The 20,446-nt window shown below is 47.0% G+C and overlaps 1 protein-coding gene across 1 annotated transcript in view; it reads right to left on the bottom strand.

Moving 5' to 3' along the window:
• Nucleotides 1–823: 823 nt before the first annotated feature.
• Nucleotides 824–20,446, bottom strand: part of coro2ba (coronin, actin binding protein, 2Ba) — a 61,262-nt gene continuing 41,639 nt past the window's right edge. The window contains exons 6-12 of the mRNA XM_078427029.1: nt 16,593–16,709; nt 14,238–14,342; nt 13,195–13,291; nt 12,234–12,346; nt 8,298–8,388; nt 6,795–6,931; nt 824–2,156 (exon numbers count right to left, since the gene is read on the bottom strand). Coding sequence (XP_078283155.1) covers nt 2,025–2,156; nt 6,795–6,931; nt 8,298–8,388; nt 12,234–12,346; nt 13,195–13,291; nt 14,238–14,342; nt 16,593–16,709 — 792 coding nt within the window. The 3' untranslated portion in view covers nt 824–2,024. The remainder of the gene's footprint in view (nt 2,157–6,794; nt 6,932–8,297; nt 8,389–12,233; nt 12,347–13,194; nt 13,292–14,237; nt 14,343–16,592; nt 16,710–20,446) is intronic.

The raw sequence follows: 20,446 nt of genomic DNA, 5'->3' as shown, positions 1-20,446 counted from the left end.
TTACACAGCGGGTGGTGAGTGCCTGGAATGTGCTGACGTGAATGGTGGTTGAAGCAGATACATTACTGGCATTTTGAATGCTTTTGGATAGGCATTTGGATATGGAGGGATATGGGTTATGTGCAGGTAGGTAAGTGATGGTCTTGGCATCATGTTTGGCACAAACATTTTGGGACGAAGGACCTTTTCTAAGTTCTAGTAGACAGCCCAAGGCAGGGAGGAACATTGGCTAAACCATTTATTTGAGACGTAGCAGAAAAAAGAAAAAAAGTATAAACTTGTACAGCGGCTTTGTATCCTAAAGGGTTTTACAGCCAATGACACAGTGAGAGAAGTTTTGTTATGGCTGACAATTCGAGCCTAGCAAGCTCCCAGAGACAGCAACAAGATGGTGACTGCAGAAACTCTCTTATTGGCTTGATTGAGGGAGACTATTCCCCAGTTTGTTAATCACATCTGTGGGGTGAGGCTTGAACTCAGTGTTCAGCCTTCAAAGGGAGACTCCTGCTACGTGACTGGTGCCCTCAGCCTAATGGACCCAAACTACAGGGACAGTTTCTTCCCAGCTGTCATCAGGCAACTGCACCATCCTACCACAAACAGAGAGCAGTCCTGAACTACTATCTACCTCGTCGGTGACTCTCAGATTATCCTTGTGTAGGAAAATAACTGCAGATGCTGGTACAAATCGAAGGTATCACAAAATGCTGGAGTAACTCAGCAGGTCAGGCAGCATCTCTGGAGAGAAGGAATGGGTGACGTTTCGGGTCGAGACCGTGACATCAGTCTGAAGAAAGGTCTCGACCCGAAATGTCGCCCATTCCTTCTCTCCAGAGATGCTGCCTAACCTGCTGAGTTGCTCCAGCATTTTGTGATACCTCAGATTATCCTTGCTGGCTTAACCTTGCACTGAACGTTATTCCCCTATCATGTATCTATACACGGTAAATGGCTCGATTGTAAACATGTACTGTCTTTCTGCTGACTGGATAGCACGCAACAAAAGCTTTTCGCTGTACCTCGGTACACGTGACAACAAACTACACTGAACTGAACTGAACTACATGCATTGCTTTCAAATTAAGTCAGGTCAATGTTTAACGTTGTTGAATGCAGACTAGCTCAGTCCTGTCTACAGGTTGGGAAAGTTCACTTAATTTTATCGCCTGTGTCAACTATTAGTTTCTCACTTTTCTGGTTCAGGAACGGGTCTGAAAAATATTTCTAAGTGGTCTGACTCTGGTCAGGTGTGGGCCTACTTTTAATTTTGTGGTCGGAAACTGGGCCACTAATGGAACTATATATCCAAATACTCCGACAGCCGACCTAAACATTGTGGTCTGTTGCGGTCAGGGGATTATTGCCTGTGGTAAGCACACTTAACTTGGAGACCCTGCCCAGCACGGTACAGGGGCCAGAGTGCCTTGCGTTCACTCGATGCCTCTTCATGAACCTGAGCATCCTGAGCCATCCAACACCCAGGGCCAGCATTAATGTAATGCGAGGCGTCTAACGCGACTGCTGTTAAACATGGTGGATGGCCGTTGACAGGGAGGGAGGTGGGGGGTTTCTGAGGGAGTCGGTAGCTGAGGTAGTGAGGCGTGGACCGGCGTGGAAGGGCCCGTTCTTGCTCTCTTCCATTCAACCTTCGACCTTAGCAGCTACATGGGCCAAGGCTGACAAAGACACTAGCTCGGAGGCACCTTGGAGTATTTAATTGTAAAACAAGGTTAAAATTCATTAGCATGCAGCACTTGTTCAAGCAGAAGCGTCTCTAGCCTGCCAAAGATGCTGGGATCTGTACAGACCGTGTTTAGCTCTCCAGATACCTGCTGTTAGTTGTGCGTATGGCTAAACAGTTCAGAAAACGGACGTGGTTTCCAGTTTACCTCTCGTCTCGGGATGGTGGGGCAGATTGGGAGGGTTTCAAAGGTCCTATAGAATTCTTACAATCTGCGTATAACCGTTGCTGATAAGTCAGTGACATGCCAGAGGGATGAGTGAGGACAGCTGGGAGCCGGAGATCAGGTGCTCTTTGGCACGTTCTGCAGGTTCTTCAGCTCCAGCTCCAGTTGGTGTATCCTCACGTCCTTCTGCATCAGCTGCTCCTTCAACCTGCGGATCTCGTCTTGCTGTCGGAAGAACATTCGCAGAAGCTGCGGGGAAAATATTGGACGGTTCAGTCACGGTGGCAAGGGGGTGGATTCGTTTGTTCTTGGCTCATTTATACTGTTCCTACCTGTTCCATGTTGCATTCCCTCTTTGTCCCCTTCTCTAATTACTGGTAAAACACAAAGCACTGTCCCGCTGAGTTACTCCAGCATTTTGTGTCTATCCTAAAGCACTTTGTGCTATAACACCAGGACAGGCACTCAACCAAGAAAACCAAGCCCAATGCCATAGTAGGACCTAAACTACCTATACACACTTACTGTGTGCCACAGGACAATAACCAACTTCATATTCAGTACTAAGCTATCTACATGTTAGTAAACACACAAGTTAAATGTTTAACCAAGAAACCCAAATCCAATGCCATACGAGAGTCTAAAATGCCTTAACGCTGTTAAACTATGGGCCAACGTAAGCTAGGCGTGTAGATGCCAGTGTATCATTGGGTTTATCACGAGGGCACCTCCCTTCACTGGTCTTTCATTGAGTTAGGCCCACGACAAGCTTACTCCAAAGACGTACAGGTTTGTAGGTTAATTGGCTGGGCAAATGTAAAAATTGTCCCTAGTGGGTGTAGGATAGTGTTAGTGTGCGGGGATTGCTGGGCGGCGCGGACCCGGTGGGCCGAAGGGCCTGTTTCTGCGCTGTATCTCTAAAAATCTAAAAATCTCCTAAGTCTACCTGCATTTCCCAATCGTTAGCTCCCCCTCAGCTGAACGAACTGAAAACTTTCCTCCTCTACCTCTCTCTCTCCATCACGGACCAAGTGAATCGCGACACTCTCGGTCCCATTGCGCACTGAATTCACCTATGCTCTCCTCCTCCCAATAGCTGTGGCTACACACACACCAAGCCCTGGTTATGCCAGATAGTGCACCGGCCTGGAGGAGGACTAATGTGTTAACAGTACATTTTGATCCTCAGGAATTCAGGTGTGCCTGAAAATAAACAATTAATCACAAAAACAAGAGAGAAAAGGAGCAGGAGCGGGCCACTCGGCCCCTCGAGCCTGTCCCAACATTCAACATGATTTGCTGGAATAACTCAGCAGGTCAGGCAGCATCTCTGGAGAAAAGGAGTTGGTGACGTTTCAGGTGGAGTCTGAGGAAGGGTCTGAAGACTGGAGTCTGAAGAAGGGTTCTGATCTGAAACATCACCTATTTCCTTTCTCCAGCGATGCTGCCTGACCCACTGAGTTTCTCCAGCATGTTGTGTTATCTTCAGTATGAACCAGCATCTGCATCCCCTCCCTACACATGGCCGATTTGCCCGAGTCTCAACACTCTTCTTTGTCGGCTCTCATTTGATAGTTTATCCACCTCCTCTTTAATGATCCAGCCTCCACTACCATCTGGGGTAGAGGATGCTACAGATTGGCCATTCTGTGTGAGAAGAAATGCTTATGTAACTCAATTTTGATGACCTGTATATTTTAATTGTATCTCCTTGCTCATGATTCTGCCACTTGTGGAAACATCTCAACTTCTATCTTTGGCATCTTATACGTTTCAATAACATAACCCCTCATTCCTCTAAACTCCAAAGAGTGAAGATCTAACTTTTCTTCCAGTCAGTAGGTAGGGTGGTGAAGAAGGCTTTTGGCACGATCAGGGAAATGAGTAGAGACGTTTGGACATTATGGTGCAGTTGTACACGATGTTGGTGAGTTTGGTGAGATATTGGAGTATTGCATTGAGTTTAAGGGACCCTGTTATAGGAAAGATGCTATCAAGCTGGAAAGTCTGCAGAGAAGATTGATGAGGATGTCACCAGGAGTTGAGGGCCTGAGCTAACAGGAGAGGTTGGGGAGGCTAGGACTTTATTCCATAGAGCGCGGGAGATTACGGGGTGATCTCAAAGAGGTGTATAAAATCATGAACGGCATAGATAGCACGGATGTACACCATCTTTTTGCCATGAAGCCATGAAATGGGAATCAAGAATTAGAGGGCGGCACGGTGGCGCAGCGGTAGAGTTGCTGCCTTACAGCGAATGCAGCGCCGGAGACTCAGGTTCGATCCTGACTACGGGCACCATCTGTACGGAGTTTGTACGTTCTCCCCGTGACCTGCGTGGGTTTTCTCCGAGATCTTCGGTTTCCTCCCACACTCCAAAGACGTACAGGTATGTAGGTTAATCGACTGGGTAAATGTAAAAAATGTCCCTAGTGTGTGTAGGATGGTGTTAATTTGCAGGGATCGCTGGGCGGCGCGGACTCGGTGGGCCGAAGGGCCTGTTCCGCGCTGTATCTCTAAAATCTAAAAAACAAAAAAATAGCTTTAGGTGAGAGGGGAACTTCAGGAACCTGAGAGGCTAATTTTTCACCCAGAGGTTGGTGGGTACATGGAACGAGCTGCCAGATGAAGTAATTGCAGCAGGTATAATAACAACATTTAAAAGATATTTGGATGTACATGGATAGGGAAAGTTTCGAGTGATATGTTGGGGGAGTCCAGAACCAGGGGCCACAGTCTTAGAATAAAGGTGAGAAGGAACTTTTTCACCCAGAGAGTTGTGAATTTGTGGAATTCTCTGCCACAGAGGGCAGTGGAGGCCAAATCACTGGATGAATTTAAGAGAGTGTTAGATAGAGCTCTGGGGGCTAGTGGAATCAAGGGATATGGGGAGAAGTTACTGATTGTGGATGATTAGCCCTGATCACAATGAATGGCGGTGCTGGCTCGAAGGGCCGAATAGCCTCCTCCTTCACCTATTTTCTATGTTTCTGTGTTTCTATATGTGCCAAATGTGTGGCATGGTGGCGTAGCGGTAGAGCTACTACCTTACAGCGCCAGAGACCCGGGTCCTATCCTGACTCTGGGTGCTTGACTAGATGGAGTTTGTACGAACTCCCTGTGACCTGCGTCCGTTTTCTCCGAGATCTTCGGTTTCCTCCCAAACTCCAAAGACGTACAGGTTTGTAGGTTAATTTGCTTGGTATTAATGTGTGGGGATCACTGGTCAGTGCGGGCTTGGTTGGCCGAAGATGATGTTTCTCTAAACTAAAAAAATGCAGGGAAATGCAGGGTAACTTAGATGAGGCATCTTGGTCGACATGGACTAGTTGGGCTGAAGGGCCTGTTTTCTTGCTCTAGGACTATGACTGATTTGAGACAGGAATACCCTTTCAGCTCAGTGAATCTCTGTGGACTGCCTCCAATACTGGTACATCCTTTCTTAATTAAAGTGAGCATGAATGAACCCAGTACCCCAGCTGTGTTCTCACCCTGTGCAATTGTAACAATACTTGCTAACCTCCCAAGCTCCTTGCATTAAAATATGCCATTTGCCCCGCTATTTATTCACAAGTTCACAAGTTATACGAGTAGATTTCGGCCATTCGGCCCATCGAGTCTACTCCGCCATTCAATCGTGGCTGATCTCTGCCTCCTAATCCCATTTTCCTGCCTTCTCCCCGTAACCCTTGACACCCGTTCTAATCAAGAATTTGTCTATCTCTGCCGTTAAAACTATCCACTGACTTGGCCTCCACAGCCCTCTGTGGCAATGTTCCACTCAGAGCTGCATCGACTTGCTAATTTAATGTTTTTTTATGCACAATTACACCAAGACCCCTTTGTATGTTTTTGCGCCTGTGAATGGCTCGATAATAATCATGTATTGTCTTTCTGCTGACTGGAGAGCATGCAACAAAAGCTTTTCACTGTACCTCGGTACACGTGACAATAAATTAAACTAAACTAAAATACTTTACTCATCCGCAAACTGCAAATGAAACATAACAATGACACTAAATTAGGGTATCAGTGTGGAAGGACTATTACTGGGATTTGACTGGTTGATTAACTAAGTAGTGTAAGAAAATAACTGCAAATGCTGGTACAAATCGAAGGTATTTATTCACAAAATGCTGGAGTAACTCAGCAGGTCAGGCAGCATCTGAGGAGAGAAGGGAATGGGTGACGTTTCGGGTCGAGACCCTTCTTCAGACTGAAGAAGGGTCTCGACCCGAAACGTCACCCATTCCTTCTCTCCTCAGATGCTGCCTGACCTGCTGAGTTACTCCAGCATTTTGTGAATAAATAGGTTGATTAACTACAATCTGCAGAAACTGTATCATTGTTTTCCATGATCATTGTTAACACTACAAATAACATATGTTATCAGTCTTTTTAATAATGTAACACTATAATTAATAACTGTTGAGTTATTTAAAAAAAAAAATCAGGCAATTAAAAAAAATGATTGCGAATTAATTGCTGTTTTATTCGGATTGTTCAACAAAAATGGAATACCAGTACCGATGGGAACTGCCTTACAGCGCCAGGTTTGATCCTGACTATGGGTGCTGTCTGTATGGAGTTTGCATGTTCTCCCTGTGCATGTGTGGGTTTTCCCCAGGTGCTCTGGGTTTCCTCCCACACTCCAAAGCCCAGCAGGTTTGTGGGTCAATTGGCTTCTGTAGTTTGTTCCTAGTGTGTGTAGGATAGAACTACTGCACTGGTAATCATTGGCCGACGTGGACCTGGTGGGCCGAAGGCTCAGTTTCTGAGCTGTACCCCTAAAACGAAAACTAAAAGACTAAATATGGGGGAGGCAATGTTTGGAAGATACCGAAGCAGTAGGTTTGACTCAGAGTTCCAGCGCACACCCACACCCACCTCATTCTCTGTTCGGGGTGGTACGTTTTCCAATAGGTCGATTCCATTCACTAACACACTTCTCTTATCCTTTTTTGGTGGCTTGAAGGCGACATTTGTGGACTTGTAGCCTTCCTTCAAAGACCTGAGAATCGGATCTGTCAGGACAAGAACACAGAGGGTGGGTTAACTACAGAGGCCCATTGTAATGTTCTGCCTCTTGGTAAAGCTGGCTATGGATTTCACTGTCCTGTTCTTTCCTGTAATTCTTTTTGAAGGTCAAGACCCTTCTTCAGACTGATGTCAGGGGGGCGGGACAAAGAAAGGATATGGGTGGAGACAGGAAGACAGTGGGAGAACTGGGAAGGGGGAGGGGAAGAGAGGGACAGAAGAACTATCTAAAGTTAGAGAAGTCAATGTTCATAACGCTAGGCTGGAAGCTGCCCGAGCGAAATATGAGGTGCTGTTCCTCCAATTTCCGGTGGGCCTCACTATGGCACTGGAGGAGGCCCATGACAGAAAGGTCAGACTGGGAATGGGAGGGGGAGTTGAAGTGCTCGGCCACCGGGAGATCAGTTTGGCCAACGCGGACCGAACGCAGGTGCAACTTATTTACATCGGCGAAACCAAGCGCAGGCTCGGCGATCGGCAGACTCAGAAATAGCTTCTACCTCTCTTTTATCAGGATTCTGAACAGTCCTTCCATAAGCTCGGGTACTGTCCAATTCACTTTCACCCCATTGTTGACATTGGACTTTGTCTATGGAACAGATATGCCACAGAGCTGAGAACTATATTCTGCACTCCGTATCTTTCCCTTTGTCCTATCTATTGTCTTTGAGTTTGACCTGCCTGTATTTATGTACAGTAGATCTAATCTGTTTGGATAGCGTGCAAACCAAAGCTTTCCACGGTACCTCGCTATACGTGACAGTGATAAACAACAGAAAGCTGACATGAACCAAGCGTTCCTTATGGTTTAAAGGTTAATCGCTGCTACTATTCACTGTGGGGTTTTCAGCCATTAGTGAAAGCTCTCGGGCAATTAATTGGCCTGTCCTCTGGGCCATGTCTGAAAAGCCACCAGCATCCACAAAGATTCTTCACACCCCTGCAACAGTCTGTTCGAACTCCTTCCATCGGACAGACGATACAAGGCCTTCTACGCCTGCATCTCCAGACTCAGGAACAGCTTCATCCCCAGGGCCATAGCTGCTATGAACCGGTCCTGCTGAGTCGGATGGTCACATCGCACAGTGAACCGGCACAGATCTACTTGCACTTTACTTTATTCTGTTCTAAAACTGTTACAATTTGTTTCGTTGGGTTGTTTAAATTAATAATTAATACTGACTAGCTAATTAAATTATTGCATCGTATGGGAGGCGCATTCCCAATCTCGTTGTACCCCTGTACAATGACAATAAAGATATATTGTATTGTATTGTATTGCAGTGTCACTACGTGAGGTGGGACTGTGGCTACAATGGGCACCAAGCAAGTACTGATATTGAAAGGTCGGACCTCTGTTCATGCCGTTCAGCCATTCGTCAGCTGTCAGTGCAGGCTCTGTCCCAGGTGTCATCGGGTAGATATCCTCTTGGTACGTTTCGGACTGAAAAAACAAAAGCAATCGAGCACAGTGAAATAGAAGAAATAATTAACTGCAGATGCTGCTTTATAACAAAGATAGACACAAAGTGCTGGAGAAACTCCTAATTTGAGGAGGGACATCCTTGCAATTGAGGCAGTGCAGCGTAGGTTCACGAGATTGACCCCTGGGATGGCGGGACTGACGTATGAGGAAAGATTGAAAAGACTAGGCTTGTATTCACTGGAGTTTAGAAGGATGAGAGGGGATCTTATAGAAACATATGAAATTATAAAAGGACTGCACAAGCTAGATGCAGGAAAAATGTTCCCAATGTTGGGCGAGTCCAGAACCAGGGACCACAGTCTTAGAATAAAGGGGAGGTCATTTAAAACTGAGGTGAGAAAAAACTTTTTCACCCAGAGAGTTGTGAATTTGTGGAATTCTCTGCCACAGAGGGCAGTGGAAGCCAAATCACTGGATGGATTTAAGAGAGAGTTAGATAGAGCTCTAGGAGCTAGCGGAATCAAGGGATATGGGGAGAAGGCAGGCACGGGTTATTGATTGGGAACGATCAGCCATGATCACAAAGAATGGCGGTGCTGGCTCGTAGGACCGAATGGCCTCTTCCTGCACCTATTTTCTATGTTTCTATGTAACTCAGCGATTCAGGCAGCGTCTCTGGAGAAAAAAGGACAGGTGACAGTTCGGGTTGGGACCCAAGGGTCTGGACCAGAAACGTCACCTATCCTTTTTCTCCAGAGACGCTGCCTGACTCACAGCACCAGATTCAGGGACAGTTTCTTCCCAGCTGTTATCAGGCAACTAAACCATCCTGACAACAATTAGAGGGCAGTCCCGAAGTACAATCTACCTCATTGGAGACCCGCGGACTGTCTTTGATCGGACTTTACTGGCTTTATTTTGCACTGAACATTATTCACTTTATTCCCTTTATCATGTATTTGTGTACTGCGGACGGCTCGATTGTAATCATGTATTGTCTTTCCACTGACCGGTTATCACGCAACAAAGCCTTTTCACTGTACCTCAGTGCACGTGACAATAAACTAAAGTAAACTCAAACTGGCCCGCTGAGTTACTCCAGTACTTTGTGTCTATCTACAGTGAAATAGAAGTCAGCACAAGGAAGGTGACCCAATGCCTATAATTTAGCAAACTCATTCATTTATCTCATAAAAAATAACCATCCGCCACGACCAATGACTTGGCCTCCACAGCCATCTGTGGCATTGAATTCCACGGATGCACCACTCTGTGGCTAAAGAAACCCCTCCTCATTAGCTCACAGGACATGACTAAGATGACATGCCTCTCCCAATCCTGGCTACTCCATGCCTGTACTGTGTCCTCAGTGATCAGCTTCTTTCTGACGTAGAAGCCTCCGACATAGACCTCCCTCTGGGATTATTGTCTTCAAACGGTCTGCAATCGTTTAGGAAATGACTGCACTGCGTGCCGATGTGAGAGAACTCAAGCTGGACATTGGCGAGCTCAGCCTTTTGTTATAATCAGCGTGTCGGCATGGCAACGGATTAGGAGGAAGCTTTCCTTAGGCCGATCAGATAATGGGCTGTAACGAGTTATCCAGCACTTTGACTTTCGCTTGAAGGGCCTTCAGTCACGTTTATATTGGTGAGAGAGTCTGGCCGCAAGTACTACAACAACAATAACTTGCATTTGTGTGGAACCGTTCCATGGAAACAAGCCACAAGCCCCTTCTCAGTAATTTAGTTTAGTTTAGTTTAGAGGTACAGCGCGGAAACAGGCCCTTCGGCCCACTGAGTCCACGCCGACCAGCGATCCCCACACATTATCTACACACACTAGGGACAATTTACAATTACACCAAGCCAATTAACTTACAAACCTGTACGCCTTTGGAGTGTGAGAGGAAACCGGAGCACCCGGAGAAAACCCGAGCAGGTCACGGGGAGAACGTATAAACTCCGTACCGACAGCGCACATAGTCAGGATCGAACCCGGGTCTCTGGCGCTGTAAGGCAGCAACTCTACCGCTGCCAAATGTTTTAGTCTCCATGAAAAATTTAAGCCATTAACAAAAGAACAGGTTTTAATTGAATATATAGTATAAGAAAATAACTGCAGATGCTGGTACAAATCAAAGGTATTTATTCATAAAATGCTGGAGTAACTCAGCAGGTCAGGCAGCATCTCAGGAGAGAAGGAATGGGTGACGTTTCGGGTCGAGACCCTTCTTCAGACTGATTTTAATTGAAAACACTTTTCAGATTGTGACCCTGCAAATCTTTTAACTTAAATTTCAGTGAAAACTTCTAAAAGTGCTTTCTGGAATTTATGTGGACATACAAGAAACATATGTTGGAGCACCTGTTTAGTTTAGCCTTTCATGGATGTGCTTAAAATATCTTCCCTGTTAATCCCACTACCCGTTCAATTCCTATAATCCTGCAAATGCACTGCCCTGCTCTGTGATCGCAAGACACGCAGCAATTGACTAAAGCATCAATGACACTACAGCAGAGAACAGTGCAGCACTGGAACAGGCCGTTCGGCCCACAATGTCCATGCCGAACATGATGCCAGGTTAAACTAATCTTATCTGTCTGCACAAGATCCCAACCCTTCCATTCTCTGCATATCCATGCACCTATCTAAAAGTCTCTCAAATGCCACACCTGGTAGTGCATTCCAGCCACCTACCACTCTGTGTCTAAAACGTGCCCTAAACATCTCCTTTAACTATTTGCCCATTTCACCTTAAAACTATGTCCTCTAGTCTTTGACATTTCCACCTTGGGAAAAAGGATCTGACTGTCCACTTTATCTGTGTCTCCCATAATTTTGATATACTTCTACCAAGTTTCCCCTCAACATCCAAAACTCCAGAGAAAACAATCCAAGTTTGCCGAACCTCTCCTTATAAACTAATACCCTCTGATCCAGGCAGCATTCTGGTAATGCCTCCTCAACCCAGAACCTCTACCATTTAGAAGGATGAAAGCTTGTGAACACCGCTGGGGCACATCGATATGTTCCCCAGTGCGCAGCGTGCTATCTATATACTAAAACTGTTGTTTGTTTGTTTGTTCCTGAACTACAGCCAAAACGGTACACGATAGCGCGACAATTTTAGGCCCACCTTACTCACCGTCGTCCCTTTGGTGCTAATGGAAGAAGTTTCATTGAAATCGGTGTTATGTTTTTTAAGTTATTCACATTTTAAAGTTTAAATCTATCTCCTAGGGAGGGAGGGGGGTGAGGGAGGGAGGGGGGGGGGAGGATAAGGGGGGCTGAGGGGGATGGAGTGGGGGGGAGGAGAAGGGGGTGGAAGGGGTGGGGGAGGGGAGCAGAGGGGGAGGGGGTGTGGGGGTGGAGATGGGGAGAAGGGGGAGGGGGGAGCGGGGGGATGGGGGGAGGGGAATGGGGAGGGAGAGAGGGGAGGGGGGAGGGGGAGGACGGGAGGAGACGGTGCTGCACCAATGCAGGAGAGGTTTGGGCGCAACGGGTTCACGGTCTGGTTTTGAATTAAAACGATATCATTGTGTCTTCATTGTGGTGACACTTCCTAGCTCACGGCATGGTGGGAGTATTTACTTTATGTGATGCTTGATACTTCAAGTATTAACTCACTGCTAATGTCTCAAGGGTAACTCGACATGAGAAACAGAAACCAGCCATGCCAGCCACGTCCACATTCCTCAAATGAATAAACACGAAAAAAGATTAAAAACTCCCCTTTTGAAAGTTGCCATTGAACCTGTTTCTGACCTCCCCTTGCACAGTGCATTCCATTGGAGAACAGGCTCTGTAGCCTGGCTCTTTACACTGGCAGCAGCCCGTGGCTGTACGTTAATCTCACTCACCCTCCGTGGCACGATCATTGATATTGGCTCGATCATTCCTTTCTGTGTGACCAGCTTGTAGAAGCGAAACACCTCACAGATGGACACGTCCAGACCGTGTTTTGGCATCACACCTGCAACACGCACAAAGAAGGCCCCAGTCAGCTCCTAAACTTAAAAATATTTAACATCACGTAGCTTCAAAAGGAAGCCCACACTCGCTAACTCTGGTGATATCCATGCATTCAACATTTTCAATGTAATCATTTAATGCATGTAATTCACATTGAATTCAATGTATTCAATAGAGAGTTAGATATAGCTCTTAGGGCTAACGGAATCAAGGGATATGGGGAGAAACCAAGACCAGGGCACTGATTTTGGATGATCAGCCATGATCATATTGAATGGCAGTGCTGGCTCGAAGGGTCGAATGGCCTACTCCTGCACTTATTTTCCATGTTTCTGTGCCTGCACAGGTGGTGGTAACAGTGCCCAGAATCCTCCCTTCGTTTTAATTTAGTTTGGTTTAGAGATTCAGCGTGGAAACGGGACCTTGGGCCCACCGAGTCCACACCGACCAACAATCACCCACACACTAGTTCTGTCCGACACACACCAGGGACAATTTTCAGAAACCAATTTAACCTGCAAGCCTGCACATCTTTGGAAGGTGGGAGGAAACAGAGCACCCGGAGAAAACCCACATGGTCTCAGGGAGAACGTACAAACTCCGTACAGACAGCACCCATAGTCAGGATTGAACCCGAGTCTCTGGCGCTGTAAGGTAGCAACTCTACTGCTGCACCACTGTGCCGCACTTAACCTGGGTTCCATTGACCATCAGAGGAGTTCTTGCTAGTTTCTGCTAACTAGCAACAAAACCCTGACTTGGTTCATTAACTGTGGGGTTCTGACTAGTTTCAATTAATTCACTGCAGAAGTTATTTGAAAAGCAATGGGATTAAATCTGTGATCTTACCCATCCCCTTCTGTGGAGCTGGTGAGCGATATTCCATCAAGTAGTGGAGATATGGCTTCTCAGTGCTAATTTCATAGTATCGGATATTCCCATCACCCTGCACAAGAGAAGATTGGGCACAGGAAATGTCAAAGGCTCATTGTATTGTTGAGATCATTTTCAATGTTGCTCATTGATCAATAACCTGATGGACCTGGTTTCTTGCTCGTTTTGGAACTCATTCCCTTTACTTCGAATGGACGAAAATGAGATGTGTTTCAGAACAGCCGGCCCTTTGCCAACTTGTGGGAAGACTGAGTAGGATTGTCCCGTGTACATTACCGTTGTGTCTCATGAACGAGGATCTCCCTGACGGAATGGATGTTGGAAGGGAATGATCAAGCGGACATGGGGAATCTTAAACAAAGTCACATTCGCAGGGCCAGTGACTGGGCATTTGGGATGGAAGTGAGCTGAATATCTTTTCTTCAGCGGGTGTGATTGTTTGGAATACTCCAGCCAGAGTGCTCAGTGCTAAAGAAAGAGTGGTAGATGTTCCCACATGGAAGGGTGTGGAGAATGGGTTGGGATTGAGTGGAAACTGAAGCATGGGGTTTGGGGCATAGTGTACAGGATCAGCCGAGACATTGAATGGGGAGTGGGTGGGCATGGGTCTTGTGGACTGCTTCACTCCTGCTTCTTTGGTTCTTACGGATCATTGCTTTCCTAGATGAAACAGAAGAGATAGAGGTGGAACCCTCAGGCCCAAGAGATAAGAAGCAATGGATCTAGATATTACTGCTTGTGGGATTAGCAGATGGAAATGTAATCTGGTGTAACTGGTCCATGGCAACAGAGAAAGGGTGTAACCACTTCAAGAATCTTCTCCTGCCCCCACCCTTAACATCACCTTCGATTGATCTGGTTTAAGAGACAGGGAGGTCATAATGGACATAATTCCAGGCAAGTGGGAACGGTCTCCAGCACGGTCACACCTTGCGTTGTTGACGTTCTCATTTCTCCTCCCCTTTTCAAAATGTATTGTTAACTGACGGATCATTTACCTTTCCAGCTAAGTACAGCATGTGGGTATCAACATCGTAGAAAGGGAACAGGAGCCCCGAGAGCCCATCGATTTCTTCTTCTTTAACTGGCATCGATAAGTCTTCCTGAGAGAAAAGAAAAATGGAAGATGGAAGATAGCTTTGCATCCCACCCCCTCCGAAACGCCTCAAATCTCAAAACCATCTCCACACGGTGACCCGACACTTAATCCAGGGAAGAGGTAACGGGCAATTTATACAACGAAAGATATCGCTGAGAGTAAGCTGGCGAGGATATCCCTTAGAGTAAGCTGCTGAGTTTCTGGTGATCTTGGCGGAGGGATCAAGGAACTTTGTGGGAAGGGCTCTACTTTCATAGTAAGAAAGAGTCCCTGTTTCCCCAAAGAGTCCTGGCTGGCTAAGTTACTGAGGAAACTGGAGCATCCAGAAGAAACTCGCAGGGAGAACGTGCAAACTCCACACTGGCAGCGTCCGAGGTCAGAATTGAGCCCAAGTATCTGGCGCTGTGAGGCAGCAGCTCTACTAATTGTGCCACTGCGCCGCCCTCATTAGGTGAGTTTTCAGCATAGCATTAAAAAACAACAAACACTTTGGTTTGCTGGTTATAGAAATAACAGCCATTGTCTGTTTGTCGGCCGTCGACGAACCCAGGCAACCGATGGTGGGTGTATGGGGGTGGGGCAATCTAGAGCAAGGTCATGTCACTAAACGCTTACGATCACGTCCATCCAGAAACCAAAGCCCTCGGCCTATGACCTTGGTATCATGTGGTCAGTGGTAAACATTGTATGTAAGTCGCATGCATCATATGTAAGCACAGTGCTCACAGTAGTGAGCATAATAGTAGGACAGGTCGGTATTGTGTGGCCATGTGTGGGCTGTACCATGCAGAAAGTAAAGGCCTGGGCCCTGAGTCAATGATAAAGACAGCTCCTCACTGAAGGTTTACTGAAGTCCGCTGGATGTAGGGTTGCCAACTTTCTCATTCCCAAATAAGGGAGAAAAGGTGACGTCACTGCCCCGCGCCCCACGTGACCTCACCCAGCCAGTCGCCACGTGCTCCCGCTCCACCAATGGTGGCCGCCCGGGCCAGATGGCGGTTTGCTACGCAACCTCCGTTAGGCGGTGCCGGGCCTCTGGGCCTACAGTGTCCGGGCCTGCAGCGGCCCCCGGGCCTACAGTGTCCGGGCCTACAGTGTCCAGGCCTACAGCGCCCCCGGGCCTAATATGGGACAAGGGCGGTCCCGTATGGGACAAACCAATTTAGCCCAATATACGGGATGTCCTGGCTAAAATGGGACAGTTGGCAACCCTAGCTGGATGACTTTACCATGATTTGAGTCCCCTGTTTAAGGGGATCCCTGACGCCCAGCATCATGATGTCATCGAGTTGACTGAGCAAGAGAGAGTCAAGAGTCCGCAGTGTTTAATTGTCAAATGTGCCGACAAATGGAACAATGAAATCCCTACTTGCAGCAGCTCAACAGGACTGTAAACACATATTTGTGTAAATAACATGACATAAACAAAAAAAATAATAACTCCCACACTGGTGCAATAAATACCCAAAGTCCTTAGTTCAACCAAAGACAGTCCATAGTTCATATGTAGAAACAAGGAACTGCAGATGCTGGTTGACCAAAAAAAAAGGACACAAATGCTGGAGTAACTCAGCGGGTCAGGCAGCATCTCTGGAGATACATGGATGGGCGACGTTTCGGGTCTGGACCCTTCAACAGACGGTGGGTAAAGGGGAGTTGAGAAGTCAAGATGGTGGACGTCACGCCGGCAGTTGGAAATAAAGAAGGTCCAGAGGAGGTAGGAGGCCAGCAGGGGGAGTCCAAGAGGAGGAGGAATGGTGGAGATGGGAGAAGGGGTCTGGAATGGTGGAGATGGGAGAAGGGCTTGCTGTTGAGGTGAGTGTTGTGTGGTGTTCAAGAGCCTGATAGTTGTTGGGAAGCAACACAATGAAGAAGCAGCCAAGCACAATGAAGAATTCTTAGTCAATTATCAGCTAATATTTGAAATATATGACCGTGCTGATAAAATTTGGAACAAACACATAAAAAGCAAGAGTGTCATTATTAAAAACAATATTATTAATATTTTCCCTTTAACTTTGAAACGTTCATCTAGGGTAATTGGAATCCCAGGACTCAAAACACAGTTGTTTTGGGGTCAGGGTGGCCTCTCGGCAGTATTTATGATTCACTGCTCCATTAAAAGATCAGGTGTATTGAAATTACGCACGCACGATAATGCTGCCCTTTTCAGTCGATGTCACAACGGGAAATCTGAGAGTGGCAGCTACAGATCTCCGGCCTTGGTCCTGGAGACTTGTCCGACTGCACTGACCTGATCCCAGAGGGCAATCTGCCTGGTGTTCCACCTGGACACTCCTGTGGTCAGCAACCTCTTCGAATTCCCCAGGACCACAACACGGTTGACTTTGTGATTCTTGCAGTTGGCTTCCTGCAGGGAACGAAGAGATCGAGTCTTGTAATGTGTAGGAAGGAACCACTGGGTTATAGAAACTTTCTTGCTATTGAGGGCGTGCAGCGTAGGTTTACTAGGTTAATTCCTGGGATGGCGGGACTGTCGTATGTTGAAAGACTGGAGCGACTAGGCTTGTATACACTGGAATTTAGAAGGATGAGAGGAGATCTTATCGAAACGTATAAGATTATTAAGGGGTTGGACACGTTAGAGGCAGGAAACATGTTCCCAATGTTGGGGGGAGTCCAGAACCAGGGGGCTCAGTTTAAGAATAAGGGGTGGGCCATTTAGAACGGAGATGAGGAAAAACTTTTTCAGTCAGAGAGTTGTGAATCTGTGGGATTCTCTGCCTCAGAAGGCAGTGGAGGCCAATTCTCTGAATGCATTCAAGAGAGAGCTAGATAGAGCTCTTAAGGATAGCGGAATCGGGGGGTATGGGGAGAAGGCAGGAACGGGGTACTGATTGAGAATGATCAGCCATGATCACATTGAATGGCGGTGCTGGCTCGAAGGGTCGAATGGCCTCCTCCTGCACCCATTGTCTATTGTCTATTGTCTATTGTCTATTGTCTATTGTCCACAAGCACTCCATTTTGTCTATCCTTGCTCAAAGAGAGCTTTGCGATCTGATCTGCTCATTCCTAGCCTCACTGGTACTTTATAAACATTGGCTTTATTGTCACTTGTAGGAAGGAACTGCAGACGCTGGTTTATACTGAAGATAGGCACAAAGTGCTGGAGTAACTCAACGGGTCAGGCAGGTACAGGAGGAAGGAACTGCAGATGCTGATTTACACTGAAGATAGACACAAAGTGCTGGAGAAACTCAGCTGGTCAGGCTGCATCTTTGGAGAAAAAGGATGGGTGACGTTTCGGTTTGGAACCCTTCTTCAGAGTCTGAGGAAGGGTTCCAACCCAAATCGTCACCCATCCTTTTTCTCCAGAGATGCTGCCTGGCCCGCTGTTACTCTAGCATGTTGTGTCTTATCTCCAATTCCTGTTATGTTGCAAACTGCCCTGGACCAAAGATTCTCTTTTAACACTCAGAGTGGGAGAGTCGAGAACCAGAGTAGAGGATATGAGAACCAGAGAACATAGGTTTAACATAGGAATTTGAGGGGTAACCTTTTTAAAGAAAGGGTGGTGGGTGTCTGGAACGAACTGGGAGGAGGTAGCTGAGGCAAATTTTGAGAAAAATGTAGACAGGTACATGGATAGGATAGGTTTAGAGGGATATGGACCAAACTCAGGCAGGTGAGACTAGTGTCGATGGGACGTTGATTGATGTGGGCCGGTGGGCCGAAGGGCCTGTTTCCACGCTGTGTGACTCTGTGACTTTATTTTCCATGACCCTTTCAGTTTACATTCCACTTAAGTGCAGAATTTCTTCCCTTAAATCACCGGCGAAGCAAACTCAGCCCTTGATTCTCCATATTTACCATAAACACACAAGCAAAATGTTGCCAATCGTGCAATAATTCACTGAGCAGTTAATTTCATGAAGAGAATTCTGATTTGCGCCATGTTTACCTGAGGCCCCAATTCATTCCTCCCATCCTACTGTCTCCCCAAAGATGTTCAGCTGTACATAACAGATAAAGGAGAGGTGGAGAGAGTGGAACTACCACAGGCATCTTCTCTCTTGTTAATTCTGCCTATGCTCGCCAGTGAGTGGGGTGGTCTGGTCTGATTTTGTCCTCCCTGGTAATGCACACACTGTCCAGCAGAGGACACTGGGGAGCCTGCTGAAGTGGACACTTGCTTCAGATTAATCAACATGGGAACAGCAGCGATCATTTATTTGCTGGCGTGTGTGGCTTAATGCTTTGTGTGGCAAACTGAATCCTAATGGGCAATAGCTCTGTGGTTGTGTAGGAAGGAAAGATGGACACAAAATGCAAGGAGTAACTCAGTGGGACGGGCAGCATCCCTGGAGAGAAGGAATGGGTGGCGTTTCGGGTCGAGACCTTTCCTCAGACCCAGTTCTGTTGTGACAGACTCTCCAAGCGGCTGCTTTAATAGACAGATTGCTAAATGGAAAGAGAGGGGAACACTAGTTCCTCAGAATACATCCTGAGGTAAGACTGATACTGGATGTGCATCAATTATTTCACCCTCTGAAATGTATCTGGCAGAATTCATCGTCATCGAGAGTGGCGTGTTCACCATCAACGACCAAGTGCACCAGACAAGCCTGGCAACACTTGCTATTGAGGGCGTGCAGCATAGGTTTACTAGGTTAATTCCCGGACTGGCGGGACTATCATATGTTGAAAGACTGGAGCGACTCGGCTTGTATACACTGGAATTTAGAAGGATGAGAGGAGATCTTATCGAAACGTATAAGATTATTAAGGGGTTGGGCACGTTAGAGGCAGGAAACATGTTCCCAATGTTGGGGGAGTCCAGAACAAGGGGCCACAGTTTAAGAATAAGGGGTAGGCCATTTAGAACTGAGATGAGGAGAAACTTTTTCAGTCAGAGAGTTGTGAATCTGTGGAATTCTCTGCCTCAGAAGGCAGTGGAGGCCAATTCTCTGAATGCATTCAAGAGAGAGCTGGATAGAGCTCTTAAGGATAGCGGAGTCAGGGGGTATGGGGAGAAGGCAGGAACGGGGTACTGATTGAGAATGATCAGCCATGATCACATTGAATGGCGGTGCTGGCTCGAAGGGCCGAATGGCCTCCTCCTGCACCTATTGTCTATTGTCTATAACACTTCTCAAGAGCTGTGGTGGCCCTGGGTGCATGACCTTGCACCTCACTGCCCTGCAAGCCGGTTGTACTTTATTTGAGGCAGCAGCCAAGCACTCCACTATTGCTCTGGTATACTGCTGGTACTAGGTTTATGGTACACGTTCAGTTTAGTTTAGCTTAGAGATACAGTGGGGAAACGGGCCCTTCGGCCCACCGGGTCCACGCCAGCCAGCGATCGTAGTCAGGGTTGAACCCGGGCCTCTGGCGTGGTAAGGCAGCAACTCTACCGCTGCGCCACCTTTAAAATGTATCTTATATCACAACATTTAAGAAGCATTTAGGCAGGTACTTGGATAGGAATAGGTTTGGAGGGATATGGGCTAAACGCTGGCAGGCGGGACTAGTGTAGATGGGGCATGTTGGTCGGCGTGGGCTAGTTGGGCTGAAGGGCCTGATTTCACGCTCTATCACTCTATGACTCTATAATGGACCTCCACAACCCCTCTTCAGTATCTCTGGCATCTGGACATCCTGGTCTGAATCTCTGCTGCTACCCCTTTCTGATCGAGCATCGATTGTCACCCCGGCATTCCCTCTGCCTCCATCCCTCCCCCACCCAAGTCACACTAGCTTCTCATTTTCACCCAATGGCCTGTTTCCTTTATCATCGTTACTTTTTTGCATGTCTTTCATTCATTGTTCTTTATCTCTCCACATCAGCGTCTATATCTCTCGCTTCCCTTTCCCGAGACTTTCAGTCTGAAGAAGGGTCTCGACCCGAAATGTCACCCATTCCTTCTCTCCAGAGACACAGCCTGTCCCGCTGAGTTACTCAGGCATTTTATGTCCATCTTCACCATCGCCCGTATCTTTACTCTCACCGCAGTGACTCTCAGACGCTGTGAGATCCATGGAACATATTCCTGGCGATCCTATCACATTACCAAATACAATGGAAAACTATCCCATGGCATTTACTGTGATTTTTCCTTTAACACTGCAATGGAAAATGGTGTG

Source organism: Rhinoraja longicauda, chromosome 33, assembly GCF_053455715.1.
Source record: "Rhinoraja longicauda isolate Sanriku21f chromosome 33, sRhiLon1.1, whole genome shotgun sequence".
NCBI classification, from domain to species: Eukaryota; Metazoa; Chordata; class Chondrichthyes; order Rajiformes; family Arhynchobatidae; genus Rhinoraja; species Rhinoraja longicauda.
This window is presented reverse-complemented; position numbering and strand designations above follow the sequence as displayed.